Source organism: Elephas maximus, chromosome 8, assembly GCF_024166365.1.
Source record: "Elephas maximus indicus isolate mEleMax1 chromosome 8, mEleMax1 primary haplotype, whole genome shotgun sequence".
Lineage (NCBI taxonomy): Eukaryota > Metazoa > Chordata > Mammalia > Proboscidea > Elephantidae > Elephas > Elephas maximus.
Genome location: NC_064826.1, coordinates 47325675 through 47345333, shown reverse-complemented (window position 1 = coordinate 47345333; position 19659 = coordinate 47325675). Strand labels below are relative to the sequence as shown.

The following is a 19659-nucleotide window of genomic DNA, read 5'->3' as shown; positions in this document are numbered from 1 at the left end:
GGTGTGTTCACTAGGACTTCGGTAGGCTAATAATGGTTTTTTTTTTTTTTTACTAATGGATAATGGTAAGAAGAATGCCTAAGGCTGACTCACAGATAAAGTATTCAGAATTGCAGAGCCATAAGGAAGAAGGTGCTCCCTATTCCTTAATTAAGAGATTAAGTCCCACTCGTGCCAGAAGCTTAAAAATAAAACTAAACCAGCAGGAAGACTGACATTAAGTCTAATTTCCTAAAAATGAAGAATGAAAACCCAAGACAACAGGTAGGCACTGTAAAATTGTTTCTGTTTTTTTAATGGCAGGTCAAATATCCTGAAACATACATTTATTTTGATAGTCTTCTAACCTCAGTTGACTTCAAATATTAAAAGTAACACACACAAGCTAAGAGAATTCAATATTGTTCCAAGGCACTTACTGAATCTCCATGACTAGATGAAAACAAAGACAATTAGGATGGACAATTAGACAGTATATAATATAAAAATAACCTTTTGCTTACAATTTACAAAATGTATTATTATTACAATCTTTGATCTCCGATAACCTGCAATGCTGGCTGCATGAATCCAGCAATTTTTAAATTGAGAAACTATTTTCTAAAACTTCAGGGCAAATAATTTACAAATAAGGTACACAAAGATTTAGACCATGCAGAAATTTCTTACATCTTCTGTTAATAATATTTTATGACTGCAACTTTATCAAATTATATACCTACTTGCCCTGTACAAATACAAAACAATGCATACATGATAAAACATTAGCAAAAGAGTAGTCCTTAAACTCAATTTATCATAAAAGTATTACTATATTAACATGTCTACAAGCAGCGTGTAACAGGGTTAAGAGACATTAAGGCAATAATACTTGAAGTTACAAAATAAACCATATGTAATACTTTTTCCTAAGTGTAGTATAAGCAGGTAGACCATCCCAGCAAAAAAATTTAAGGTAACGATCTACACTGCTGTTAGTCCCACATTTTTAGATGGAATACTAATCTGGCTTTCAGTGGCACTTGAATTTTCCAGTATAATTTAAAGTGTCTTTTAACTCCCTGAATCATGTCCATTCTGAAGGTGGATCTCTTGGTCCTTTGGGTTTTCCACAGCGATTACCAAAACCTATAGTCAAAACACCAGAATAATCCATCAGTGTTCAGCATATTTTTAAGCTACCAAACTCACACCCAAACATCCTCATTTTCTGAAACAAATAAATTTTGACGTGGAAACTTAGGATTTAAATCAAACAAAACTCAAACCATTTTTAGCTAAAGGGCCAACGTAAATTTGTTTGGGAGAATTGAAAATAATAGTTTCTTTTAAAAATACTATGCTAATTCTATCACAATGTAAGAAAAAAATCTAAGATATTTTATAGTCTAACACAAAACTGTATTACAGTTTTTTTAGATTTTAGTTTTCAACAGCAATTAACACCAGCAAGTTTTTAATCTCAGAGTACAACAGAATAAACTATTTCATTTATTCCATGATTAATTCTAAGTAACTCTGATCATAGATATTTTATTCTTGGCAAATGTCATTTCAGAACCTGAATAAATCAAAGAACAAAATCTGATAAACTCTGCTCCAAGGAAATCCTGGAACAATGGCAAAGAATGACCTTTTCTCATTCTTGTCAGCATTAACTACGTAATGTTTTTAAATTATGTATTAAAAATATTACCAATATCTGTGGCTTCTGTCGGACTTAGTATTTGATCTTTCTTGTTACTGAAAGTAAGTGGACAGTCTATGTAAGTCTTTGTGTGAACACCTCCTGCTGGATGATCTAAATTGTAAAACAAAGCTCTTGTTAATAATCATCATTTGTAGAATATACTGTTTCCCAGCATCATACATAGAACACTTTGTTTTAATGTGGGCGATGACTTAAAGGGCATGAATTTTAGAGGCCCAGGTAAATATAAATACAAGAGCAGTGAGCACAGGAATCACGTTAGGTGCTCTTGAGGGCACCTAGAAACCTGCAGTGAGTAGTTCTGCAACGTGAAGAACCTTGTTATGCCCTTACCTTTATATAAGAAACCTGGATCTTGGAATATTGTAGTTTCTTAAGTAGTCATACTATATACATGTGTTCTAAGGTAATCAGTGCAACTGAAATGTCTTTATGTGGAAATCAGTGGCAAACAATTCATAGTTAATTATTGGCCCCTACATGTAGTATCGTTAAGAGTTTATGTCCATGCCTAAGGAGCTCTGGTGGCACCGAGGTTAAGAGGTTCGTTGCTAACTAAAAGGTCTCTGCAGGAGAAAAGATGTAGCAGTCTGGTCCCATAAAGATTACATACAGCCTTGGAAACTCTATGGGGCAGTTCTTCTCTACCCCTGTGGAGTCGCTGTGAGTTGGAATTAACTCAAGGGCAACAGATTCGGTTTGGTTTTTATCCATTCCTAGCACTGCTGATGGAGCCCTGGTAGCACAGTGGTTAAGAGCTTGGCTGCTAATCAAAAAGGTCGGTAGTTCGAATCCACCAGCCACTCCTTGGAAACCCTACGGGGCAGTTCTACTTTGCCCTATAGGGTTGCTATGAGTCGGAATCCACTGGATGGCAACGGGTCTTGTTCTTTTTTTGGTGTTTAGAACTACTGATAAGTTTTTATATTTGAAAATGGAATCAAATCATTATTGGTCTACTAAAGTTAGTGTTAAAATGATAAATTTTGTAATGGAAAAATTCTAAGAAGTTACCTACTATGATCCATGCATTCTTTCACAATCTTTATCAAGTCCTCTACACCTCTGTATAGAACCTTCCTGGACACTTGGAATACAAGTCAAATAAAACACAGTCCCTGTCCTCCAGGTGCTTATAGTCTAGTCAAGGATATCAGCAAACTTTTTCTATAAAGGGCTAAAACAAGCAAACAAAAACCATTACCATCAAGTCAATTGTGTTACCCTAGAAGACAGCAGAACTTCCTCACAGGGGTTCTAAGGCTGCAATCTTTACAAGAGCAAACTGCCACATTTTTCGCTGGCAGAGAGGCTGGTGAGTTTGCACCGCCGACCACCAGGGCTCCAGCAGCTATAAAGGGCTAGAGATTAAATATTTTAGGCTTTGCAGTCCACATATAGGCTCTGTCCCATAATCTTGGATTTTTGTTTGTTTCCAACAACTCTTCAAAAATGTGAAAAACCATTCTTAGGTCAAGGGCCAAACAAAAACAAGCCAAGGGTAAGATTTGGCCTGTGGACTACAGTTTACCAGTGTCTGGTCTAAAAGGGGAAACAGACAGCCACATTAATTAATACAGTAGTGTGATTAAGTTTTATAATAAAATTATGCCTAGCATACAATGGGGAGTCAGAGGAGGGGCATTAAGATTAAACTAGAGGTAGTGAGGTATTCAAGGCCAGCTTCTAAGAAGTAATGAAGATCTGGTCTAAAGGCCTCAATTTTCTCAGTGAAATACAGGTTATCTACTGACCAAGAGTTAGTGGGACTGATGAATTTTGAAGAAAATTATGGTTTGGAAAGCTCAGGGGAAATAGAAAGGGTACCAACTAGAACATATAAGATTTCTAGCAATGCATAGGACCTCACTTTGGATAAAGACCCATAATTGTAGGTTCAATCTACGAAACTGAGAGATGTTCCCCAGCTGCACTCAGCAATCCCAAAGAATAAAATGGTATGGAAGATCCAGGGTGTGATCGTGGAATAGATCAGTTGAAGCAAAACGGAGGATGAGGGCAGAGAGAAAAGATGAATTGAAGAACTGTATAGGCTGTTTGATGAGCTGCTTACATGGCCACTGATTTATAAAAATTAATAATAACTTGACCTATTTTGGAAACTCTGGTGACGTAGTGGTTAAGTGCTACAGCTGCTAACCAAGAGGTTGGCAGTTTGAATCCACCAGGTGCTCCTTGGCAACTCTATGGGGCAGTGCTAGTCTGTCCTACAGGGTTGCTATGAGTCGGAATTGACCCGACAGTAGTGGGTTTTTTGATTTTGAACTATTTTACTATGATAGAAATAGTAATGTGGTAGAAAAACTTTTTAACTTGGCATTGTAACACTAATTATAACTACATAATCTTATCAGTCTTCAGAAATAAATGTGATGGTTCTCAAAGGACTTTGACTTCCAAAACAATTCATTATTATGTGCCCAATTCAATCAATATGGGACATTTATTCAAATAGCTACCCACTGTCAGGATCTAGCTCACGTTTTTATAACAACAGTAAAAGGCAAGAAAATATTTAAAAAATAATTTCTTTCCCATTAGCTGGACAAATGCTCCCGTTATTTTCCAAATCAATAATAATATCTGATAGTACTAATTTGGGGGAATTATACTACATACTTCACCTTTTAAAATAATTGTCCTACATATTTCACCTACAGAGATAACCAGAGAGCATGTACCATGAGGCATGTAATTTTATAGAAATTAATCTATATTCTATAGCAAAAAGAAAATCTTTAATCACTTACCACATTTTTCATTTCCAGAGTTTATTAAGCCCTGTAAGAAAGACATTTAATAGCTATTACAATACACTCCTGCTCTTCTATACAAATAATACAAAACTTAAGTTTGGATATATATCCATACTGGGTTATGGATATACATTCCAAGAAATCAAGGCAGGTGTATCAAGATTCTCAGTGTAAGAGGGAAAGAAAACAATGATGTTTTCAATTAGTCTTAAAATTTTTAAATGTTATGCTGATTTATACTGTGAAAGGAACAGGGGAATTCTTTTCCCCCTAAATGGAAACCGAAAAACCGGGAACCACTGTACCAAGGAACATACACACGGTAGCATTTTGCCAGCCATCTACCATATTTCATCAAATTATGATACCATTGATGATAAGATATACCATTATTTTAAACTACCACTATTTTATATATCAATTAAACTATATCACAATGTGTTATCATCAACTATAAGATGTACCCCAATTTTAGAGATATTAAAATGTGGGGAAAAACATGAAAAAATGTTAATGCTGAGGAAAAATGGTATTTCCCATGGCCAAATATTTAGCTACCAAATGGACGAAAACCTCAGATAGCCAGAATAACCAAAAGGAGGAACTTTGTGCCTAGTATTATAATGAGTGGAACAAAACCTAGGAAAATACTATGACCTTAAAAATAGTAACTCCTGTTCCATTCATATCTCCAAAATAATTTGGAACATGGCATAATTTACAAATTTCAAAAGCAGCTCTTCAGGTTACCCTTATTAAAAATTTCAGATTCTCTATTTTACATAGGTTTTCCATTTCAAATATTAATACCAGAAACACTGATCAAAAATTATAAGCTATAAATTAAGAAAACTAAAGACACAAGGGAAGATTAGTCCAGAGGACTAATGGACCACAACTACCACAGCCTCTACCACAACTAGATGGCGCCCGGCTACCACCAACAACTGCTCTGACAGGGATCACGAGAGGGTCCCAGAGCTGGAGAAAAAGTAGAACAAAATTCTAACTTATAAAAAAAGGATCAGACTTAATAGTCTGACAGAGACTGAAGAAACCTCGAGAGTATGGCCCCCAGATACCCTTCTAACTCAGTGCTAAAGTAAGTCTTGAGGTTCACTCTTCAGCCAAAGATTAGAAAGGCTCGTAAAACAAACGAGACTAAATGGGCACACCAGCCCAAGGGCAAGGACTAAAAGGAAGGAGGGGACAGGAAAGCTGGTAATAGGGAACCCAAGGTCGAGAAGGGAGAGTGTTAACACGTCCTGGGGGTTGGTAACCGATGTCACAAAACAATATGCAGATGATACAACCTTGCTTGTTGACAGCAAAGAGCACTTCAGGCACTTACTGATGAAGATCAAAGGGTACAGCCTTTCCGTATGGATTATAATCCAACATAAAACAAAAATCCTCACAACTGCACCAATAAGCGACATCATGATAAACAGAGAAAAGACTGAAGTTGTCAAGTATTTCACTTTACTTGGATCCACAATCAATGCCTGTGGAAGCAACGGTCAAGAAATTAAACCATGACTACCACCACCGACTATTCTGACAGGGATCACAATAGAGAATCTCAAACAGAGCGGGAGAAAAATGTAGAGCAAAATTCTAACTGACAAAAAAAAACCAGACTTACTGGTCTGACAGAGACTAGAGAAACCCCGAGAGTATGGCCCCTGGATACCCTATTAACTCAGTACTGAAGTCATTACTGAGGTTTACCTTTCAGCCAAGATTAGATAGGCCCATAAAACAAAACGAGACTAAATGGGCACACCGGCTCATGGGCAACGAGAAGACAGGAAAGCTGGTAATGGGGAACCCAAAGTCAAGAAGGGGAGAGTACTGACATGTCGTGGGGTTGGCAACAAATGTCACAAAACAATATGTGTATTAATTGTGTAATGAGAAACTAACTTGCTCTGAAACTTTCATCTAAAGTACAATTTAAAAAAAATGAAAATATTTATAAACTATATGTAATGGTCTTAAGATAATAGTTACTGTAATAAACAACTGTAGGATAACAAAAGAGCAAAAATATTAACTTATTGTTGTTCCAATCCCAAAAGGACTCACTTCAGATTTTTTTTGTTCACACTGTTCCTGACTTTGAAGTTCACTCCATTCCGATCTTACAAATGTATCTGAGAAAAACGAAATTTTATAATTATAATTAATGTCTTTAATTCCTGAAATTTTTTGCATTAAAATAATATACAAAAACTGACCCTATAGCTTTCTAGAAACTAGTACTTTCATAAAAGTTTTTCTAGTTTTTATTATTTCAAGAAAATTCCTTTAAATCTCCTTTCTTAAAATTTAACTAAATTAATACAGTCATCAGGGCTTTTAATTGTTCATTGTAATCTACAGATGGGACATGATCTATAGATTTTAACATTCTTAAAATCAATCAAAATTAATAAACTATTGGTGAAATGTAACAAAGATTAGAAAAGTAAATCTTTTTAAAGAAGCTAAAAATAAACTGTAGTAATACTAGCTAAAAACATATGCAAAGTCCTCATCCCGGATGGGGACTCACTCAGCGGGTGCCCACACTGGGCAGGAGACACTGCAGATGCATTAAAGCTGTTTCTGTACTCTCTTTGAGGTGTGGGGTGGGGAGGATTCTCTTATCAGTGCTTTGAATTATGATCACTTTCTCCCAGTTCTCCCTGATACTCTAGTGACCATTTAATACCACTCAAGTGATGCCCACACATAACCCAACTAAAAGTTTTACTTCCCTAAACTGGCACCAAGTGAAGTAATTACTATCTTTCCATAAATATGTGCTACTTTTAATGACTTGAAAGACATCAAATTGCAAATACATTTATAACGGCACTGAACTGGATTCTAGTACCTAACAAACGCAGCAGCCATCTTACAAATCTTATCAAATAAAAAATACCCTTTTAAAGTATTTTTTTGTACAAGGCATTAGAAACATTTGTCAATACCAATTCAAACTTGTTTTTTAATTTAATTATGCAACTTAATAGCTACTGGATTAAAATCAGCCACGTTTTTCAGAGTTTATTATTAGGAAAAAAAAAAAAAAACCCAGTGTCATCGAGTCGATTTATTATTAGAGTAGGAAGTAAATATGAAAGCAGATGAGATACTCACTGTCTTCACTTGCTAATACAAAAGATTCAGGAGTTCTTTCAGGTAGGGGAGGAGGTGAAGCTTCACTAATACCAACATCTAAATAAAATACATAAAATTTAGACAAATTACTAAAAATGAGAGCTTTTTTGTCATTCTAAAAATCCTTGTCACAAGTATCTGAGACCCAGTTTTAAAAATGTAAAAAAAATAAATAAACAAGAAACCCCTGTGATCAAGAAATATTATGGAGCTCATTGAACAAAGAAGAATGAACATCATTACTACTACATAGTGAAAATGACTCTCATGTGGTAGCCTCCAGTATTGACCAGACTATCCTCAGGACAGTCTTCAGTAGAGAAGGCAGCAGGCCAAGTGACTGACTATGCCTGCTGATGATGTTTTGAATCCATAAATGAAAGCTTTGGTCATTTGACTTAAGCCCGTGTTTCCCAAAATGAACTTAATTGCTTAACTCCTTCATGATTTTTGACATAGTATGTATACTGTATTTCCTATAAACATTGATATTTTAAATCCCACTCATTTTCAATTTAACTATATACTTCAAGTTTTAACACTAAAAACTGTGAAATAAGATTTGAAATGCTAGCTATCTTTCTAATACACATAAAAATATAATTATTAAAAAATTTAATGTTCTCTTGTTTATTGCTTAAAATCTTGTGAACATTAGCATGCTTTGATAATACTAACCTAAGTCATATAAAAATTTTTCATTAGTAAAAACAAGATTAGCTCTTGGAAACAAAATACATTAAGTAAGCCTCATCAGTTAGCTTTATTATGGTTTAAGTTGTGTGAGTTTATCAAATCTTTTCACTAGCGTTTTCAACTGGGATAAAAGAAAACATACCGATACAATTCTGTGTGTGGACTCTTAAACATTAGGGAGGATGGGGTAAAGAAGGGGAAAATATGTGAGTCCTAGGTTATTTTGTCAGGACCTTGCCAACTGTTTTCTTTAAAACATGAACAAAAATAAACAATCTTGCCATAATGCTCTGTCACTTCACCACATCTCATAGACTACACATTAAAGAGAGACTAAAAATCAAGTAAAGCCTTTTCAATTTTCGACAAGCATGAACCATGCGTGATTGCTCTTGCCTTCCTACATTCATTTAGCTAGAGACACAAGAAAATACAACCTCTGAGTCCTGCTGAGAGAAGAGTTCCAGCCCTATACTTTTTATACCTACCAACATTACTGGAACCCTCTCTTGCATATAAAAAAATTAAGCCACCGAAGAACTAAGAGCAGTGGCAGTCTGATCCATCAGCATACTTCTTGCTCTGGTTTCTAACAGCTCATAGTGAAGAGATGGTTACTGGAAACAAGGGACCCATAATCTTGGCCCTGTGATACCATTTCCTAATTCAGTGTACCAATCAACAAGGACAGTCTTGCTTATTTACATTAAGTATTTATCAAGTATCTTTTGGAAACCCTGTACCTCTACTCTCTATATTTTCGAACTATGGTCCCCTTGCTTTTCAACTGATTGTTTCCCCTTGGATCTCTAGATGGCCTTAACTATGTTGTATACTTCTGTTTTAGAAGTTATCCCATCAGAGATGGCGCAATTTACATAGGCTTTTACATATCATATACCTAGTAGGGGCCTATGGTAGCCAAATTTGGGAAATCTTTCAGGAGACCTGAATAGAGATTAAAATCTGAATTTGCAACCAGGAATATTTGTCAGGTGATACCTTGTACAAAGGAGCCTTGGTGGCGCAGTGGTGAAAGTGTTCAGCTGCCAAATGAAAGGTCAGCTGTTTAAACCCACCAGCTGCTCCACGGGAGAAAGATGTGGCAGTCTGCTTCTGTAAAGATTACAGCCTTAGAAATCCTATGGGGCAGTTTTACTCTGTCCTATAGGGCCGCTATGGGTCAGAATCAACTCAATGGCAATGAGTACCTTACGCAAAAGTTGTTTTAGGTATCAATACAAAATTACTCAGTTAACCCACTACCAAGTTTTAAAGAAAAAAAAAAACCCTGTAATTCTTGTGCTCATGATTTATTTACATGGTAAATAATTATCAACATATTAAAAATAGGACTGCTTGTAGTTATAGTGCAGAAAAGAACACATGCACAGAAAAATCTTCAGCTAATGCCAAATTCATTTAGCATAGTTAGGGTAGGGTGAAAAGAAACCAGAAATCACAGCAACAACTAGCTTTGCTTTGAAATACAAATAAAATAAGAGAACGGAAGCAAACTAATTCCTGTATAGTATGTCCTATTTTAAAGGAATTTTATGGTATCACCAAAAGACTGGTCTTGTGACAATAACTTTCAAAGAGCATATCATCATGCATCTTTCCTGCCCTCACCAAATTCTACTTCTAGTAAAGGTTAAAAAAAATTTCATAGGTACAGACATACGATCGATATAACTAAAAAAACCCAAAATGAAAATTTCTTCTCTACACATTTTCAAGAAAATGTTACAGCTGGTGAGACTTTTTAAACTTTGAAGTTGAGGCAGAAAAACATATTAACAATTTAAAATTATGTTAAACTAATAAAGTAATACTTCTGGTGGTAACTACATTCTGAAGATTCTTTAAATAAAACACAGAAGAATTAATAAAACATAGAATTTTGTAAATTTAAGATATTAGCTTATGCTCCATCTACTCCACTGGATACATTTTTAAGATAAAAAATACAGTATTGTGAGCTGGAGAAAATAAAGGCACTATGGTATGGGTGGTATTATATTGAACCAGAAGTAGAAAAAGAAAGTCATCTTTCAGGTTCACAGTGTTTATTTTGCTGTATCTTAAAAATAAATGCCACTCTGTGTCAATGTCAAAGTTCACTGACAGGTAAATGACCACTGATAACCATATCAAGTGCACACATTATTTTGAAGTACTAAGACTGGCACAAACTAAAAATATTTAAGCATTAGATATTATTATTATTACCTTTATCAGCACCTGAATGTATCGTTCCTGCTATATCATGTCTAGCAATGGACATCGGCAATACTTTCCTAGTAGAAATGCTTTCAGTACCAGTGGCAGCAGAAACTGTGGTACTTGCTGTGGAAATATTAGTTTTATTCTTGGGAACAGCACCATCAGAGTTCCTTTCATCTGAGTCTGAGTCATCAGAGTGAAGAGGATTAGTAAAACAGAGGGGTGCTCTGAATAGAGGTGAACTGTTACGATGATCCACAAGATCATGGGGTTCAACTTGTGTTGTAGGGCTTGGTGTTAAACTCACAGTTTTAACAGTTTGACTGTCAATATCAGAGGATTTGCCTTCAGAGGAATCAGGCATGAGCAGCGCACTTTCAGGTCCATGAAATGACCACATTGCATGTCCTTTCTCATCAAGAGGCAAACAGTCTGGCCTTGGGAGTGTGCCTGAATTCATCTGTGTTTCTTCTGAAGGAGTAACTGGGGCTTTATCTGACTGTGTTATACTGCAGTCCACACAAGAATTCTGAGAAATATCATCACCTTTGAAATCCCCTGCACTCAGCTCTTGTGGCTTAGAGATCTTATCAATTATACAAGGTGAAGCAGATTTAATTTTAATTGCATGTCCCCTATTCAAGAGTGTGTTCCCATCAAAGCTTTTTGGTCCCTCTTGAAGAGGCACCTTCTTAATTTCAAAGCTTAAATTTCGCTCCAATTTTTTCTCTATCTGTTCAATAGTTGACTCATTTTTCCCTGGAAGTTCTGGTGATTTATTATAGTTTCTGTTGAGATCTGTTGAATGTTGTTCCGACGAAACCATGTGCAACACTGGCTTTGGATGATATCTGTCATTGTCCTGCCACACTGTAGTGACTGTTGGAAAAGCTGAAGGGGGAGAAGGTGTCAAGATGGGTGGCACTGGGTGAGGTTCTGGCGGCTGCAGTATTTCTTCCTTAGCATCCCCTTCACCAAGGCAACTGCAAAGGATATTTTAAGAATGTTCATCTTTTTTTAAATAAGTTGAGAGATGATAATTATGGCAGCTAAAGTATATTACATTAAAAGTAAGTAGAGTCCTAAACAAAAGAATGGTAGTAGAAGTTATGAAAATAACTTAGAAATATTCAAAATTTGTCACTTTAATAAACACTGAATAAAATAAAAGTATTCTTTCAGAAAAAAAAATACAACATACAATACCTGCGGGTCCTTGGTGGTTTTGGAGGAGGAGAATCTTGTTTTTCAGGATCTATGGAACTAACCATATTTTCAGTGTTAATTTCATTCTGCAAAGGAAAAAAAAAAAAAATGCTTCATTAAAGTTGGATGAACAATAATTTCCCTTCCTCACATTCTAAATATTGTTTCTAGGCTTTTGGATTTTTAAAACAATTACCAGTTTTGCCAAGAATCAAAATGGGTCTTAAACTATGGCTTTATATTTTAGCCTGAACAACAAAACTCTCAGGAGAGGGATTTAAATAAATAAATAAAAACAAAAACAGCACATCTCCAGCTACTAAGAAACAACTGTGTATAGTAACATTTTGACACATTTCAAATACTATTGTAAAGAAGCAGATTTCCCAAGAAAATAAAGAGCAAAGAGATATTTTTTTCCCTAACGTGTGCAAAGAGGGAAAAGCCGACAAAATAAGGCTTATATCCTTCACCTTTCCCAGCCTCTTTTGGACTATGTTAATATGACTCCCAATTGCCACCCACAGGCCCCAGGACTCATTTTCATCATTCTTTGCCTCACCCTCCCTCTGTCATCGTGTCAACTGCCCTACTCAGTCAAGGAGTACAGCCCCTATATCCCTATATGACCAACCAAATGGACTCAAAAAAGGTAGAGAGATCCCATCCAGGACTGTTCTTGCTTCTCATTGGTCACAAAGACCACTGAAACCACTGACACTGATGCTCGGGAGTTAACACAGCTACAAAGAATCTTAGATTGTGTTTGGGATTGTAAGAGAGGAGCTATGAAATTATTATGTAAAATACTGCCTTGAACTAACTTCATTCTCAGGAAATGCCTCATTAGTATACAGCAAGGATATGTAAATTCTGGACCAGAGGACAGAAATAATTTTCATCATGGCCAGTATCTCAGATAACTAGAAAAATGCCATTTCTGCATATACTATGATCAATTCAGGAACTCTACAAACTGTAATTGCCTTTTTAATCAAAAGGTACTTGCGACCAAACCCATGGTCTTTTTTTTTGTCTTTGTTACTTGCATGTCTTTTTTTATTTTAAGTACCTCCAACTCAATTATGAGAATGCTGCAGGACTAGGCGGTGTTGCAATCTGTTGTACACAGTGTTACTCTAAGTCAGAACCAACTCAACAGCACCTATCAACAGTAACAACAATCTCCAACTAAAGAAAATAAAGATCTCAGCTTCTCAGCAATTTTTAGTGATCCCTGTCTCCTGATGAATAGTCTGATCAAGTAGAAGAGTTGAACCTAACTAGAATAAGAACAAGGATCCCTGGTGGCAAAATGGTTAAGCTAATCAAAAGGTTGGCAGTTTGAACCCATCCAGCAGCCCCACAGAAGAAAAAACCAGGCAGTCTGCTCCTGTAAAAATTACAGGCAATTCTACTTTATCCTATAGGGTCACTATGAATCAGAACTGAGTCAATGGCACATAACAACAACAAGAACAGAGCTGGAAGCTTTAATCCTCAATGAAAGTCACCTACCAGGCATCTACCGCAGGGATATCTGCTATAGGTAGGATGACCATATAATTTATTGTCCAAATCAGGACTCTTTTGACAAAAGGGCAGGGGGTGTTAGGGCACATTATTATTAAAACTAGACAGCAAATATAAACTAGTATTGCCACAGGCAAATCAGGACTTCTGGTCACCTTAGTTTAAGATCCTCAGAGACCACCAGAATTTAGACACTATCTGCATCACAGAGATACCTCTGACATACTAATGGTTCTTGTGCTAGTTATTTTCATTAATTACACATTACACTCCCATAAAAACATTCATTAGTACTTCTGTATGAAAATCTATAAATATTCCCATGAAGCAGGTTAAATAAATTAACAGTAAGTGATATGAAACTGCTTCTATTCAACTGTTTCTTACCTATAAAAAGCAGCGTTTTTTTTTTTTTAATAGAACAACATAAAATAGCTTCACGTCACGTCAAGACAGGTTTTGCTGCCAAATGAGTGTAGCACCAAACACATAAAAAATAATCTTAGGTTTTCAGAGTGTCTTAGATTTCAAAGCTGCAGATAAGGCATTGTGGATGTATATGTGAAATGCAGTAGACTAAGTGAGCACAGGATAGGATAAACAACTGTAAAGGACATGGTACTTAACTGCAAGAAGTATATAGTCTAGTAATAGTGCCAACGATAAAAAAGTAAAAGAATCAAGTCATGTTCTTGTTAATTGTCATCAGGTTGGCTCGAACTCATGGTGACCTCATGTATAACAAATAAAACATTGCTGATACTGTGCCATCCTCACAATTGTTGCTATGTTTGAGCCTACTGTTGTAGCCATTTTGTCAATCCATCTAGTGGAGGGCTTGCCCTTGTTTTCACTGACACTTTGCTTTACCAGACATGATGTTCTTTTCTAGCAATTCATCTTTCCTGAGGATGTGTCCAAACTAAGTAGATGAAGTTTCACCATCCTCACTTCTAAGGAGCATTCTGACTATACTTCCTTCAAGAATGATTTAGTTGTTCTTCTGGCAGTTCATGGTATATTCAATATTCTTTGCCAACACCACAATTCAAATGCATTAATTCTTCTTCTTTCTTATTCACTGTCCAGCTTTTGTACGCATACAAGGCTACTAAAAAGACCATGGCTTGGGTCAAGTGCACCTTAGTCCTCAAAGAGACATCTTTGCTTTTTAACACCTGAAAGTAGTCTTTTCCAGCAGATTTGCCCAATGTAATAAGTCATTTGATTCCTTGACTGCTGCTTCCATGGGCATTGATTGTGGATCCAAGTAAAATGAAATCCTTGACAACTTCAATCTTTTCTCCGTTCATCATGATGTTGCTTATTAGTCCAGTTGTGAGGATTCTTGTTTTCTTTCTGTTGAGGTGCAATCCGTACAGAAGGCTGTAGTCTTTGATCATCACTAAGTGCTTCATGTTGTCTTCACTTTCGACAAGCAAGGTTGTATCATCTGCATATTTCAGGTTCTTAAATGAGTCGTCTTTCAACCGAGACACTGTGTTCTTCATATAGTCCATCTTCTCAGATTATTTGCTCAGCATACAAATTGAGTAAGTATGGTGAAAGAATACAACTCTGAAGCATACCTTTCCCAATTTTAAACCATGCAGTATCCCCTTGTTCTGTACGAACAACTGCCTCTTTCTTGATCTATGTACAGGTTCCACATGAGCACAATTAAGTGTTCTGGAATTCCCACTCTTTGCAACGTTATACATAATTTGTTATGATCGACACAGTCAAATGTCTTTGCATAGTCAATGAAACACAGGTAAACATCTTTCTGGTATTCTCTTATTTCAGCCAAGAGGCACCTGACATCAGCAATATCCCTTGTTTCAGGTCCTCTTCTGAATCTGGCTTGAATTTCTAGCAGTTCCCTGTCAATGGAGGGCTGCAGCCATTTTTGAGTGATCTTCAGCAAAACTTTGCTTCCATGTATTATTAATGATATTCAATAATTTCCACAATCTGCTTGATTATCTTTCTTTGGAATGGGCACAAATATGAATCTCTTCCAGTAAGTCTGCCATGTAGCTATCTTCCAGATTTCATGGCATAGACAAGTGAGTACTTCCAGTGTGGTATCTGTACAACAAACTGACAGACATGTGGTGGAATCAAGCCATAAAAACGTATAATCATAATCAGTACCATGAAGCTATTCAATCAGAGAAAGAAGTTACAGTTAACAATATTAAGGAAGACCTTAGAGGGTGGTAGCATGTGGAATGGGATTAACGAAAAAAAATGGAAGTGTGAAGAGGAGGTGAATGGGCTGGAGAGGAGAGAGAAACAGTAAGAGGGTTTGCAGGCAAATGACTACATGTGACAAAGGAAAGAAGAGGATGTCATAGAGAATTCCTCATTTTGATTGAATAACAGAACAGTGGAGCCATTAAGAGAAAAAGAAGAAGGGAGGAACAATTTCTGAGGGAGATAAAACCGAGCACGCTGAGTTTTACCTGATGAAAGGAATCAACGTGGCAATGCAGGATCACAACCCAGAAGACAGCCAATACTTACACAGTAAAAACAAAATTTCCTGGTCACTGGACTTCATAAAAGAGCAATTCAAGTGATTCCTAAATTTCATAGTATTTACCTACTATGCTTGCTATATTCTTACATCTTCTAATCCTCTTATGTTAACTAGCCTTTGTGCCCACATTTATAATATATGCAGCTCCTCTTTGGCTGTTATAAAGGAATCTTAGAAATTAAATACTCCATTGAAGATTGGATTCTAGTGTAATCTCCTTTTTTAAGCAGAGTTTGATAAAGTTATTCTGTGTGCTAATATTTTCTACATAAGAGTGCTTGTATCAAGTGCCACAAAAGAAAAAAAAAATCAGAACCTAATTATCAAACACTTAAGGATATATTATCAGTTGTAAAACAAAATATTAAAATAGGGTGTTTTAAAAATAAGGAACAATACATTTGAGGAAAAAAATATCCAGAATTCAGTATCACATCTAAATTATACAACACAAACATAACAACTGGACCATAACCCAACTATTTTTGTTATCAATTATTCTAGAATTAAAAATTCTGATGCTGGTAGCACTGGTAGTGATGTCTTTTATATACAAGATAAAAGGCATGCATATCTTTTTTTTTTTTTTATCGTACTTTAGATGAAGATTTACAGAACTAATTTCTCATTAAACAGCTAGTACACATATTGTTTTATGACACTGGTTAACAACACCATAACATGTCAACACTTTCTCTTCTCAACCTTGGGTGCCCTATTACCAGCTTTCCTGTCCCCTCCTGCCTTCTACTCCTTGCCCCAGGGCTGGTGTGCCCCTTTAGTCTCGTTTTGTTTTATGGGCCTGTCCACTCTTTGGCTGAAGAGTAAACCTCAGGAGTGACTTCCTTACTGAGCTGAAAGGGTGTCCGGGGGCCATACTCTCAGGGAAGGCATGTATATCTTAACAAATGTTTGCTTACTATGGTGTTTCTAAAACCTGAGACAATATGCTACTAGCTTCCAGAATAAATTTTCTTTTTAGACTTCCTACTCTGAGAAGTTATCTTAGTTGTATCTCTTAACAAATAGCCTTTACTGTAGAATTTTATATTGCTGATTAGCATTTCAAAGTAAAATTTCTACAAAAATAATTCTGGGATACAGAGCTTTGGGGAATGACCTATAAACTTTTATTTTATAACTCACTTCTGAATTAAGTTATCAGAGAAATAATAAATGGAAATTACTGTTGCTCACAGCATAGCTTCAGAATGGTAAGCACATATTTCAAATAATTTTACCCAACCACACAGTTCTAAGATAATTTTTCTCAATTTTTTAGATGCTACAGTTTCTCTAACTGTGATTTATGATCTCCAGCCATACAAAAACATTCTATTAAAAAAGTCATCTATATTTAAAAGTTCCCAGAAAACAAGATTTCCTATGAGAAAAATATAAAATTATCTAGAATGGTAAACCATCTTTTCTTCTATTTCTTTGTCCTTCCACTTTTTCATCTACTCATCTCTTGAGTACCAGTTATATAGTGCCAGACATTATGGTAAGCACTCAACATTTTGCAAAATATTGTCATTAAACATAGCTTCCTTAGAATGTATTCTATACAAAGCTGTTTTCTCCCTTTCTCAAAATAGGAAAATCCATCTTGCTTAACTGGCAAAACCACCCAGTCACCATGTCAGCTTAATCTAATATTTTAAGTTCAGTTTGCAAACATTTAGTGTGTCTACTATGTACAAAAGTATTTCACTATATGGATCATAACAGATTATGGATAACACTGAAAAGAAAGGGAATTCCAGAATACTTAATTGTGCTCATGAGGAACCTATACACAGATCACAAGGCAGGTGTTTGAACAGAACAAGGGGACACTGCATGGTTTAAAATCAGGAAAGGTGTGAGTCCAGGTTGTATCCTTTCACCATACTTATTCAGTCTGTACACTGAGCAAATAATCTGAGAAGTGAGGCTACATGAAGAAGAATGCAGCACTGAGACTGGAGGAAGACTCATTAACAGCCTACGATTTGCAGATGACACAACCTTACTTGCTGAAAGCAAAGAGGACTTCAAGCACTTACTGATGAAGATCAAAGACCACAGCCTTCAGTATGGATTACACCTCAACATAAAACAAAAATCCTCACAACTGAACCAATAAGCAACATCATGATAAATGGAGAAAATACTGAAGTTGTCAAGTATTTCATTTTACTTGGATCCACAATCAATGCCCATGGAAGCAACAGTCAACAAATCAAACCATGGCTACTACCACCAACTGCTCTGACAGGGATCACAATAGAGGGTCCCAGAGAGAGCTAGAGAAAATCGTAAAACAAAATTCTAACTCACACACACAAAAAAAACTTACTGGTCTGACAGAGACTTGAGAAACCCAGAGATTATGTCCACCAGACACCCTTATAGCTCAGTAATGAAGTCACTCCTGAGGTTCATCCTTCAACCAAAGATTAGACAGGCTCATAAAACAAAATGAGACTAAATGGGCATACCAGCTCAGGGGCAAGGACGAGAAGGCAGGAGGGGACAGGAAAGCTGGTAATAGAGAACCCCAGGTCAAGAAGGGGAGAGTACTGACACGTCATGGGGTTGGCAACCAATGTCACAAAACAATATATTAATTGTTTAATGAGAAACTAATATGCAGTACAATTAAAAAAAAAAAAAAAAAAGAAACCAAACAATGTATTGCATTGGGCAATCTGCTGTAAAAGGCCTCTTTAAAGTGTTAAAAAGCAAAGATGTCACTTTGAGAACTAAGGTGCGCCTGAGCCAAGCCATGGTATTTTCAACTGATTCATAGGCATGCGAAAGCTGGACAATGAATAAAAAGAAGAACTGATGCATTTGAATTATGGTGTTGGCAAAGAATATTGAGTATACCATGGACTGCCAGAAGAATGAACAAATCTGTCTTGAAAGAAGTACAGCCAGGATGCTCCTGAGAAGCGAGAATGGCGAGACTTCGTCTCACGTACTTTGGACATGTTTATTAGGAGGAGCCACTCTTTGGAGAAGGACATCGTGCTTGGTAAAGTACAGGGTCAGTGAAAGAGAGGAAGACCCTCAGTGAGATGGACTGACACAGTGGCTGTAACGATGCGTTTAAGCATAGCAATGATTGTGAGGATGGCACGGGACCAGGTAGTGTTTTGTTCTGTTGTACATGGGTCACTATGAGTTGGGACTAACTCTATGACACCTAACAACAATAATTATGTACTAGGCATTGAGATAAGAAAGCAGGTTTGAAACAACCACTTATCTGCTACTGGGTATTGTCTCATCTCATAGAATGTATGAAATTTTTCTTGTATTCCTTAGTCATCTGTAAACCTTTGACCCATCAGACAGAAACAGTCTATGACAAAATTATAAGTGTGGATTTCAGACTAGTAAAAAAGAATTTTAATTTATGGAATAAAACCTAAAAAAGACCAGGTAATGAGAAAACAGAGATGAGAGCAATGCAGTATTTACCAGACATCATTTTCTGGAGATTATCTGAATACATTTAAAGGCTTTAAAATATATAACACTGACTATTTCATTAAAAAAAAAAAAAAGAATTTTCTATACATTTTAAGAATAACAGAAGAAATGTTTTTCACTTCTGAAGTACACAGCAGTCTACCTATAATTTCCAAAATATAAAATCCTTAACTTTGGAATTAATCTTGGATTTATGGAATTAAATGGATATATTTTTCAATTAAAATTTCAAGAAAAATATAGAGATTACTCAGCTTTTTGAAACATTAAACAAGTTTCATTTCAGGCAAGATTATACAAAATAATATATAAAC

The 19659-nt window shown here is 36.0% G+C and overlaps 1 protein-coding gene across 1 annotated transcript in view; it reads right to left on the bottom strand.

Annotated features, from left to right (window-relative positions):
- Nucleotides 1-274: 274 nt before the first annotated feature.
- The window catches only part of PTPN12 (protein tyrosine phosphatase non-receptor type 12), a 119381-nt gene continuing 99996 nt past the window's right edge, over nucleotides 275-19659 (bottom strand). Inside the window, exons 12-18 of the mRNA XM_049894304.1 lie at nucleotides 11785-11870; nucleotides 10585-11561; nucleotides 7636-7713; nucleotides 6577-6644; nucleotides 4483-4513; nucleotides 1697-1801; nucleotides 275-1128 (exon numbers count right to left, since the gene is read on the bottom strand). Of these exons, the coding sequence (XP_049750261.1) occupies nucleotides 1067-1128; nucleotides 1697-1801; nucleotides 4483-4513; nucleotides 6577-6644; nucleotides 7636-7713; nucleotides 10585-11561; nucleotides 11785-11870 (1407 nt within the window). The 3' untranslated portion in view covers nucleotides 275-1066. The remainder of the gene's footprint in view (nucleotides 1129-1696; nucleotides 1802-4482; nucleotides 4514-6576; nucleotides 6645-7635; nucleotides 7714-10584; nucleotides 11562-11784; nucleotides 11871-19659) is intronic.